This window comes from Dasypus novemcinctus, chromosome 6, assembly GCF_030445035.2.
Source record: "Dasypus novemcinctus isolate mDasNov1 chromosome 6, mDasNov1.1.hap2, whole genome shotgun sequence".
Taxonomy (NCBI): Eukaryota; Metazoa; Chordata; class Mammalia; order Cingulata; family Dasypodidae; genus Dasypus; species Dasypus novemcinctus.
In genome coordinates, this window is record NC_080678.1 from 61,486,055 (window position 1) to 61,498,579 (window position 12,525).

Consider the following 12,525-nt stretch of genomic DNA (forward strand, 5'->3'; position numbering starts at 1 on the left):
TGCATATATAAGACCTGTTTTCTTTGAAATATAAATACAAATAAACTAGAGAGACGGCAACAGAATAGAAACTAATATATGGCAGAGGAAGCAGAAAGATTGAGAGCTGATGAGGTTTTTTTGTTTATTTCTTTGTTGTCTTTTTTTATTTATTATCATTATTATTTTTGCAATAATGAAAATACTCTAGTAATGACTGAAGTGATGGATGCTCAATTATGAGATTATATCAAATACCATTGATTATAAACCTCAGATGGATTTATGTTTTGTTAATATGTATCAATAAAAATGATATGTAAAAACAAAGATACTAGTGCAATTTATATGAACATCATTATTAAAACCTATTTACTAAAACTCTAATTCCAAAGTAGGTTATCTTCAATTTTGTAAAGAACTACATATTTGAAGTCACTATAACTTCTTATGACCTAATGTGTTACAAACAAGTCATTTTTAAACAGGAAATTTCTTTCCACCTTCCTTACCAAAATAAAGACCAAAACTGAATAGTTAGAAGCAGCAAATAAATTCCTTTTTATCAAAACAATTAAATTTTCAATGCTTTGAATAAAATTGAAATTATATTTATCTTCCTTCTAAAGAATAGTGAGTTGGAGCTTAAATATTAAAAATCAGGATTTCATTATTATAGTCAGAGTTTGTGTTTTATTTTCATAACTGGCTTTCAATTTATTTTATAGCTATTACTTACCTATTACAAAAAAAAAAGGTTACTATTTTCAAATATTGTACTATTGAAATGGCTGAGGTCCATTATCTGATAAAATTAGAACATTCGTGGTCTAATTTTCAATCTCTGTTGCTAACCTCTTTGACTTCAACTCATATTTGTGTGATAACTATACCTAGAGAAAATTAGCATTTATTGGCAATACAGCAATTTCATTTAGAATACAGAAGCTATGAAACTACAAAACTAAAGAAACTCTCAGATACAATAGTCTACTTCATATGTTCCATGTTCCAGCTGGGTTTGTATTTTTAAACAGATTTTTCACTGGTCTAATAGGATAACAGTATATCTGATATATGTCATATACTCAGTTCATATGGAATAAATGAGACAAGAGAAAATAACCTTAATGTAAGGTTAAGAAAGTAACTTTGGGGAGGATATCCATTACCTATGTAATCCATTACCAAGTTGTGACATTGGGAAAATGATGGTGCAGGAGGGGGCTGATATCCATGGAATTTATTGATGCCCACCAACTATTAATATATCCTCTCCAGACTTCTCCAGGAAGAGAATAATATTACCATTACATGTATAATTTTATTTAATTCTGCAGTGGCCAAATAGAGCAAATATTTTTGTTTTGTTTATTTGCTCAGGCCCTTTACTGATTCCTACCTTTCTCACCTATCCAATCCATAGCAAATTCTGTAGGCTGTATCTTCAAAGTATATCCTTCCTCTGATCATTTCTTGCTGTGCCCAACCTAACCAAAGGTCCAAGCCACCATGATCTCTCTCTTGGACTACTGCAATAGAATCATTTCTGTTTCCCTGATTTCCTACTCAATAACTTTTTAAGACTTAAGCCAGAACAGGTTATTTCTTTGTGCAAAATTGCCAGAACAGGTTATTTCTTTGTGCAAAATTTTCTAAGGCAAAATTGCCCCAAAGAAATATAATGCAATCCACATATGTAATCTCAAGTTTTCTAGTATGCATATTATAAAACTTAAAATAAAAATGGTGAAATATATTTTAATAATATAACTAAATATATAAAAATTATCTTTTCAGTATTAGTGAGATATTTTGAATTATCATTTATATTAGCCACATTTCAAGTTTAATAATAAAATGTGGCTAGTAGCTACTGGATACCATGGTTCTAAGGACTTTCCATCTTATACAGAGTAAAAATTGAAATACTTAAAGTGACCCATGAGGGCCTATATGACTCACTTCCTACCTTGATAGGTCAAGCCAAGCCTGTCTGGGTTTCCATAGCTAAAGTTCCATTTTCCTGGAGTAATATATCCTCCCCTATAGCCACATGAATTTCTACCTCCATTCATATTTCTGTTCTGATTTCAGCTTATCAGAGAGGCTTTTCTTAACCATAATATCTAAAATAATGCTTCCCTTCCATAATTTTATGTTTCTAATTTTATTTGTTCTTTATTACAATTAACTATCATGATATTTCATATTTTATGTTAATATTAATACTTTATTTATTGTTTTCCGACCAATATAATGTAAGCTCCAATGGAACAGGGAGTGTCATTTGTTCATGCTAAATTTTCAGTGATTAGACCCAGAGACTATTAGTAGATATTCAGTAAATTTATTTTATAAATGAATAAACCCCCAACTTCAAGATATGGATACTAGGGATCAAAATCTACTGGCCTAAGACCCCTTGCTGATCATTGGTGGGTGTGGGACTTGATCCTGGGTCCTCTGATTTAATGAAAGAGCCACTTTCCTGGAAGAAAAAAAAAAGTATAGATAGATAGATAGATAGATAGATAGATAGATAGATAGATAGATAGATAGATAGATAGATAGATAAAGGATATTTCATATGAGATTTTCCACAAGTGCCTACTTATAGGAATTTGAATATAACAAATAAGTATAACCTTTTCTCTCAAGATTAATGCTCTAAAGCAAGTTCTATTAGTTTCTCAGTTGCTAAAACAAATACCATACAATATGTTGTCTTAAACAACCAGAATTTTTTTGATTTATGGTTTTAGGCCTAGGAGGAGTCCAAAATTGATGTGTCAGAAAAGTATGCTTTCTGCCTGAAGAATATCGCACTCTGGGGCTGGCTGCCAGTGATCTTTGTTCCTTGGTTTCTCTGTCACATGACAATGTATATAGCAGCATCTTTCCCTGTATCTTCCAGGTTCTGTTCACTTCTGGATTCTTCCAGTGACTTTTCCACTGTCCAATTTCCTTTGTTTATAAGGACTGCAGTCATATTGGATTAAGGCCCACTTTCATACCATAAGGGCACACATTAATAACATCTTCAAAGGTCCTATTTACAAATAGGTTCATATTCACAAGACCAGGGGTTGGGCCCTGGACATGTCTTTATTGGGGGACATTATTTAATATCCAAAACAGGGATTGGCAAATTATGGCCCATGGTCCAAATCCAACCCTTTACCCATTTTTGTCAATGAAGCTTCACTTATGAAAGAATTATATTTTGAAAATTTTTATTTGAAAAAAATATTTAATTTTCAAATTGCTATTAAAATCTAAATGATAATTTTACTAACAATAAAATAATACTAAAGTTTAGATAATAACATTATTAAACATTAAAAATAATTATGGTAAAATTTATTATTAAAATATTATTGATAATATTACTTATTAAAGTTTCATTATTTGTCCCTTTACAGAAAGTTTGCTGACTCCCACTCTAAAGCAAAGAGTGTTAAAATGATACAAGATAATGTGTTTATTAATTTGCGTTTCAACTTAACCTTTCCCCTCAAAACCAATTCTTTACTATACTGATTTAAGAAAATATGAGTACTCGAATTCATTGTTTATTGTTTTGTAGTTTATCTTCCCAAGAGATTTTCTAAATCTCATTCTAGAAATATATATCTTGGCTAGGTTTTTACAGCATATTTTGTAACCTTAATTCTAGGAACTATAAATTAATTACAGACACATTTCTGAGGCTATATAAATATTTCATGGAAATAGGATTCTTCCACTCACAAATCAATAACTAGTCCAATAAAGCCCAGGTGTTATTGGGTTTTCATATTGTATTTTGAAGTATCTGAACAATTCTGAGACCTGATTTATCCATCCCAATTCATATTATAAAACAGTGTGCTAGTTTCCTGGGTTGCTCAAGGAAATGCCATGAAATGGACCATGTTATACAGTGAGAATTTATTTGCTCACAGATTGAAAGAAAGTCCACATCAAGGCATCATCAAGGTGATCCATGGCTCCTCTGTCACATGGGAGCATCTCCTGGTCTTTCTTTCTCTTCTGGGTGATGTCAATGTCCAGCCTCTTGCATCCTGTGGCTTTTTCACTCTGTGTCTGAATTTCAATCCACTTATAAGGACTCCAGTAATAGGATTATGACCCATCCTGATGGAATTCTTAATTGAAGAAGCCTCATCAAAAGGTTGTACTTACAATGAGCTCACACCCACAGAAATCGATTAACTTTATGAACATGTTTTTTCCTGAGGTACGTACAGTTCCAAGTTCCACAAATGGTATTTATAACTTTCTAATTTATACATTTTTGAAAATGCTATTTCTGTAGATCCTTGAGGATTTAAGTTTTGAAATCCCAAATTCCTTTTATTCGTTTGAGCTTCATGGTAAAGTGGAAGAACAAAGGAGGAAAACCATGAAATGCATATATTTCTTAACTTCTTATTTAGACATTACTGTGAATCATTTGCTGGTTATGGTAAGGTGTTGTACCCTTATCCTCACAACTGCACCTTAAACCTAAGAATTCATAAGTAAGAGAATACACAAGGTTCACAAAGAGATAAGTTCTAAAATCAACCAAAACTGCTTCAGAGTATAGGTATATGCAGCATCACCTGTAAGGAAAATAGGTACTCATTGGAATCTGTTGAATATATTAGTATAATTAAAAAGAGATATGTTTCCTTACAAAGGAGATTTAGTAAATTCTATAAGCATAAAATAATAAAAGTCATTAAAGTCTTTTTTCAGTAGTATCATCAAAGCCTTTCAAAGGAGTGGGAGGGTAATCATTATTATCGTTATAGCAGCTAACATTTATTATATGACTTGTTTTCAGGCACTGTGCTCTTAGCCATAAAAGGAAATTGGTTCCCTTTGCAAAGCCTTCTTCACTGTGAAATGACTATATCAAGTTATTGATTTTTCCTTCCATCAACTCTCCCAGTTTGTATAGATTACATATTTTCCAAGGAAACATTACATTATGATGTGACCTCATATATGCAACTGCCTAAAGGAAAAGATAAAAGTGGCAATCATAAAAATTTAAGTCTCCCACTTCATAGGAATGGAATGTCTCATGGGAAATAAAGAAAATTATTTTGATGTGATGTGACTTGCCCTCTATAAATACCTACAGGGAATGCATGTGCTGGTTAGTCTGGTAACCGGAACAATAAATTCTCATTTTTAATTAACAAATTGGCATTCTCTTGTCTACTTGGGTACATGTCAATTTTAATTACTCATCCCTGTATACTAATAAGAGTGAATGTTTAGAGCTTAACAGTGTAGAATCAGATCCAAGAATTCTTATGTCTAACACTTTCATCTATTAAAGTAGCATTCAAAGTGGGGTCAGAAATATTTCTGCTTATGAAAACTTGAAGTTATCACAGCTTTTAAATGGGAAATTTTAGGTTATACTTATGTTACCAGAATAAAAATTTAAAAAACCATAGAAATACACAATACAAACAGTGAACCCTAATGTGAACTATGGAATATAGTTAACAGTAGAATTATGATAATATTGTTTCATGAATTATAACAAAAGTACCACACTAATGCAATTTGTTAATAATAGGGAAAATTTTGTGTAAAGTGGGGTATATGAGAACTCTATACTTCCTGCATGATTTTTCTGTAAACTTATATATTCTCTAACAAAAAAAAAAATCTATAAAGAGAAATCCTACATTTGTCTATGATGCTTACTGGACTAGGAAATTTAATTTTAATTCTGTCAAAAAAAATCACAAAACAGACATTTGTTTGAGTTTGGTAGGTTGCCAAAATGCAGTAGACCAGAAATGTATTTGCTTTTACAATGAGGATTTATTGGCCTGAAAACTTACAGACCTGAGGCTGTGAAAATGTCCAAGTCAAGGCACTATCAGGTGATGCTCTTTCCCCAAAGACTGGCTGCAGGTGACACAGGACTCCTCTGTCATATGGCAAGGCACATGGCAATGTCAGCTGGTCTCTCCCTCCTCTTTCGGGATTCAACGCTTTCAGCTTATTTGGTTCCATGGCTGTCTCTCTTTCTTTCCATATTCATCCCATTTACAAAGACTCCAGTAAGAGTATTAAGACCCACCCTGGGTCATGCCCTACTGAAGTAAACTATTCAAAAGGCCCTTAACTGAAGTAATCAAATCAAAAGTTCCCACCCACAATAGGTTCACATCCACAGGAATGGATCAGCTCTAAGAACATGATTTTCTGGGGTACATATAGTCTCAAATTACCACACTTCACCCTTTGGACCCCTAAAAGGACATGTTCTTTCTATATGCAAACATTCATTCCATCACAGTATTTCTAAAGCTTTAAATCATTTCAGTAACCGTCATAAGTCCAAAGTCATCAAAACAAGTTACAGGTGTGGTCTGACCATGAAAACTAGAGAACAAGTTATCTACTTCCAATATACAAAGGAGGGATAGTCATAGAATAAAGTTCCCACTGCCATAGGGAGAAATTGGAAAGAAAACAGGGGTCATGTGCCAAATAGTTCCAAAATACTGCAGTGCATACTGTATTAGATTTCAAGTTCTGAGGGCCACCTATGGAATGATAGTTTGTCCTTGAGGCCTGATGGTATGGCAGACCCACCTGTTCCAATTGCTTTTCCAAAGGCCATGCTCTCCATTCCAATCTCATCAAGTATCTGGGTGACAGCCAGACTCTAGGTTCCACCCTCTGAGAACACTGGAGTGACAGTCAGACCCGCCACAATCCCTAGGAAATAGGATCCACCCTCTGAAAAAAGTCAAGTGGAGACCAGATTCTCCTCAGTCTCTGGGGCACAAGCTCAAGCCCTCAGAACAGTGGGGTGGTGGCCAGACTCTTCCCAATTCCTGGGGAAAGTGCTCCACCCTCTCTGAAGACTGGGGTGGCAGCACTCTTCCTGAACAACAGGGAAGAAGGCCACCCTCTTCAAGTGCTGGGGCATATTCCTCCTTTCCTCACACAGGGGTGGGCTTGGTCTCCTAGCATGAGAGGATGTCTTCAGTCCAGACCTCAGTTTCCATGATTCTGCCTTTGAAGTCATTTTTCCTTCAATCTGTCTCTTTTCTGTTCCTTTCACTTCATGCTGGCTTTGGTTCCATTCATACACATCTCACCAAAAAAATGTAACATGCAGGGGTCCTAAGAGTCAAATAGTAAAACCTTTCACAGGTCTTTGCTGCATAACCACATTTCTAATCCTGATTTGCACTGAAACACTGACTGTTTCCGTGTTTGGTTAAATCCTTGCCTGAGACACTATTTGTGGGGGATTCATTTTCTGGAAGCTCAGAATTTTCCAAACCATGAATAATCTGTGGTTTCTTTGTGCCCAGGAATTCTGTTCTCAGCTTATACCTTTTCTTCATATTTTACTCTTAGATGCAAGGAGAAGTCAAGCCATACTTTCCACATTTAGTTTGGAAATCTCCTAAGCTAAATATCCAATTCATCACTTTCAAATTCTACCTTCCATCTTATATCAGGAGACAATTTTGCTAAGTTCTCTGCCACTTTAAAACAAGGTTTGCCTTTCTTCCAACTTGCAATGACACATTCATCAGTTATGTCTAAGGCATCATTGGAAGTACCTTTAGCTTCCATATTTCTACCAACAGTGTCTTCAAAGCTGTCTAGGCCTTTTCTATCAAGCATCTCCCAATTCTTCTCAAATCTGCTCCTTCCCCATTTTAAAAGTCTTTAAACATTTTTGGTAGTTGCAGTAGCAGCACCCCACTTTTCTGGAACCAAAATCTGTTTTAGTTTGGTAAACTGCCAAAGTGCAATATACCAGAAATAGGTTGGTTTTTACAATGGGGATTTATTTACTTGAAAACTTACAGTTCTGAGGCTGTGAAAATGTCCAAATCAAGGCATCATCAGGTAATGCTGTCTCCCCAAAGACTGGTTGCAATGATACTGGGCTCCTCTGTCACATAGTGTCATTAGCTGGTCTTTCCCTCCTCTTCCAGGTTTCATTGCTTTCAGTTACTTGATTCCATGACTGTCTCTCTTTCTCTCCATATTCATCCCATTTATAAAAGACTCCAGAAAGAGGAGTAAGATCTTCCCTGGGTCATGTCCTACTGAGGTAACCTAATCAAAAGGACCTTAACTGAAATAACCAAATCAAAAGTCCCACCTACAGTAGGTTCACATTCAAAGGAATGAATCAATTTTAAGAACTTGATGTTCTGGGGTACATACAGTCTCAACTTACCACAGCATCCTTCTTCCAATTTTCCAGATGAGTAATTGTTGTGGTCCTGTGTCAATGTATTACCTATAAGCCACACAGCAATAATATCCATCTGTCTGAATCCATAATCTGAGCTCTATTACTAAACTATGCTATTTTAATAGAATTGTTTGTAAAAACATTGGAATTTCTGCATAACCTTACTACCTTTGATCCTCTAGCCACATTTGTATAAAATAGTTACTTTTTGTTAATGTTAATAATTTCTATTCTGTCTTAGATGTCTTATATCATTTAGTTCCTACAACCATCCTATGATAAAAGTTTTATCAGCTCTTGTCAACAAACTGTGAATGAGTACTGGGAAAGAATAAATATTTGCCCAATATTATGTTTCACATTCAACATTAGAAAAAGTCAACCATCCTTCCACATTGATACATTTTCTCAAGATCTGTAAAGTGCCCAATTTTTCTCATTCCAATCATCATATCCATCTAAAAATCATTAAGTCTGAAAAGTTCCTAAAATAAAATTCTTTGTTTTGACATTTTCTGTTTCAGGTTTTATAAATTTTGTCTCAATATGAAGAAAAGGGCATCATGATTTTGTTTGTCTATGTTTTTCAATGCATATTAAGCACTGATTACTATATAATTGGGTTATAGCAGTGAAGAAAATAAATTTCCTACCCTCGTGAGTTTATGTTCTAAAGGAAAACTCACATATAATGAAACATTAGGTAGCACTTCAAAGAAAAATAAAGCAGAATAAGGATTAGAGGTTGAAAAGGGTGTGGCCCCTTTTGAATAGTTTAGTCAGAGAAAGACTGAGTAGATGACATTACCAAAGTTAATATATTTAGGCATGAAATATCATTTGGAAATAAATATATAAGCAAACAAAAGTCCATTACTCTGTAAGATCTTCTATCTTTTTTTCCACCAGAGTTGGGGGAACGTTAGAAACAATGACTTGCATATCCAGCTGATTGACCACAGACACCTGAAAAATAGAAAAACAATTCATTTAGTTATAAAAAAACATAGTTATAAAAAATAAAACAAAAAAGTATTTCTTCTGTAGTATGCACAGACACAGTGGTTTTTCATTTTTAATTCAGGAATGAATAATTTTTTAAATTAATTACTGTATCTCTAATAGATGTTAGAAACTAGTTGTGGTAGTTTGAGAATGATAGACTATTTGTTGCCTACCTAGAAGTTACAGAACTATAAAAGACGTCAACTGTTGTTGATTTTATGTCCCCCCCCACCTTCGTTATTTACTAAGGCACTAATGGCACTTTTTAAATTAATTTGCTGATTAATCAAATCATACATGGTCCTGCACATATGTATATACATTATTAAAATAAGGTAAATACATATGTACCAGAACCATGATTTTAATACTCATGATTAGGTATATTTGTCACCATTTACCAGAATATAATCTATAACAGGGAATAATCTCATTTACCTAGATATCTTTTATATAGGCTTTAAGTTTTCTACTTATAAAATTGTCCCTATATGCTCTATCAGGGATCTTAAACTCAAATGATTTCAGGATCCAGGGAAGTAATGAATAGGTGAAGTAGCTAAGATTATGAAAGGATAGGGAGAAGTAGAACTGCAGCAAATCAGAGAGCACAGCCTCAACTTAAGAAGGGCAGCTACTACTCAGATGGAGTGAATAATGCCATGTAGGAAAACAGATCCATTTTGCTAGAATTTTCAGTTTTTCAAGGAAGAAGAAATCCAAAATATTATGTGAAATATTTGCAGCTAATTAAAATCTTTAAAGCCACCTTGGGAGCTGAATAAATCATGTCTGCAGACTCTATTAAGTCAGGGTCTAATTACCACGTATGAGCAAGTACTCAATAATGGCTGTTCCAGTCTGTGCCTCTTACTCATTATAGGTGTCTGTGACCAAATGTCCAAATTTCCCTTAAACATATGGGTAAATCTTAATTGTGTCTTTATAAAAAGCATTTAACCTCATTCTAAAAAGGAATTGAATTTGCTGGTTACGAGTAACTTTGTCTCTGCTTATTGGTTCTGAGTGAAAAAAAAAAGATTGAAAAGAAATTTTGTTGTATTGTTTTTTAAGTTTTTTGCAGGAAAATTTCATTGTGAAAATCTGGAAATCTGAATGTGAGATTCGTGAAGCTGTTATCTTTCCTCCTTTCTCCTCTTTTTTTTTCTTCCTTCCTTCCTTTCCTTTCTTTTTTTCTTTTCTACTTTTTCTCCTTCTAAACATAGGCCCAGGGAAGGTAAAAAAAAAACAAACAAACTGTGGTCAAAAGTAAACAGCCTGGAATAAGTAGCAACTTTTGGATTTTATTCATTCACTGACCCCTGGAGCCTCATCACCTCCTAACACCTTCACTCCTCTAGACCTAGAAGTGCTGGAATCATGGCCTTAGGACAGAGGAGCTATCCCAGTGGACTGATGCTGAAGGGGTTCCTGATTGGGAAGTGGCTTGGGATATGATGCCACACATTATGACTAGAGGGAGTTGTTGGGGGCATCACAGGATATTGGAGAAGGGAGGAGGGGGAGGAGGGGCATTTATTCTCCAATTCTGAAACTTTTGATACAGGGTGGCCACACACTTCCTTCCTCTCACACCTTTAGGCCTGTCGCAGGCAATGCAGCCCTGTTATTACAATCCCCAGGATCTTGCACTATCTCTTGTTTCCCTATATCCTACAGACACCTTAATAAATAGTCCCATTAGTAAACCTCCTTTTAATTACTCAATTTGCACCTGAATGTTCTTATATGTATCCTATGTTCTTATATCCATCCTATGTGTGATCCACTCTTTTCGCTCTCCACCTCCATCTGAGTAAAGAAGATGTAGAGTAGGGTAGAGACACAGACTGGAAGGTGCTTGAGCCCCGAGTCTCCATTTGCCCGAGAGCTGTTAAAAGTACCATCTAATGGTGTACGCTCTCATTTTTGTGCTATGTGAGAGAAAAAGAAAATTAATTAGGTTAAGCCACTGAAATTTGGGGGCTGTTTGTTACACTAAAACTAGCAGCAATGTAAAACAGGATAGTTATATGTAGGTACAAGGAAGTGGTAGAATTTCTCTTTGCATAACTATGTCCTAAGTTTCAGCAGCTGATCTATAAGTAGACTTTGGAATGTATTCACTTCACATGCCAGAGACTCTTTTTGTAAGCAAAATTTGGCCTTGGTTTTTAAGGGCAGTCAGCATTTCACTTCATTGAGAAGGAAAGATTCCTTACTCAAAGGAAATTTTAATTTGTTAATGAGCTTTTGGGCTAAATTCTGATTGAAACAACAGTAAAGGAGTCAGGATGTAAAGTCCTCTGGAATATAGAAATACTAAGCTTTCAATTTATCAAAGAGATTTTCTGATCTTAAACTTATCAAAAATGTGCTTATATATTCTTAAGATATTAAAATAAAACATTATATCTAATTCTGAAAAATTAACTAAAGTCAGACTGCATTTGCCTCTAAAAGCTAATTCTAAACAGGTGTTTTTAAAATTAAAATTCTCCTTGAAGTGCTAATATTTTATTTATGCTAAACATATATATCTTTGACAACAAAATAAAGAAAATAAGATCTGACAGTTTATATTTTGCTCTTTCAGAGAATTTCTACACCCTAGATTCTGTTTTCCTCTATTATATCTATTGCAAAGATATTCCAATCACTATATTTTATGTTATTTTTTCCAGCGTAGCCTCAAAGTAAGTATTTCCAGATACTTGTCAGGTTTACACCAAATATTGAAATTTTTTCTTATAAAATTGCTTAATTTATCTCTTTTTAAGTTGATCACTAATGGAAGTTTCATGAATATTTTTATTATTGCTATGATCAATCTTTGTAATGGATTCAAACAGCTACTCATGGCAGTAGTTTGTATTTTGTATGCCCCCATATAGTTTAGACAGTGCTGCCCAATAGAGAAATAATGTGAGCCACAAATAAAAGCCACGTATGTAAGTTTAAATTTTCTGGTACCTACATTAGAAAGATAAAAATAGAGAAATAGTAAAATTAATTCAATAATATATTTAACTCAATATATTCAAAATGTTATTCTAACATAATCAATATTAAAAAATTGAGACATTTTACATTTTAGTCATACTATCTTTCCAATCCAGTGTGTATCATTATACTTATAGTATATCTCAATGAAAACTAGACACATTTCAGGTGTTCGGTAGCCATATATGGCTAATAGCTAGCATATTGGTCATCGTAGCTCTAGAGAAACTCATTCATCATCGTTTGATAGAAATGTTAACTAAGTTTCGTAAATGGTCTCTTGTTCCTTT

At 34.0% G+C, this 12,525-nt stretch overlaps 1 protein-coding gene across 1 annotated transcript in view; it reads right to left on the bottom strand.

The window, feature by feature from the left end:
- LOC101441123 (protocadherin-15) overlaps positions 1-12,525 on the bottom strand; it is a 1,917,137-nt gene that overhangs the window by 46,332 nt on the left and 1,858,280 nt on the right. The window contains exon 30 of the mRNA XM_058298874.2: positions 9,105-9,193. Coding sequence (XP_058154857.1) covers positions 9,105-9,193 — 89 coding nt within the window. The remainder of the gene's footprint in view (positions 1-9,104; positions 9,194-12,525) is intronic.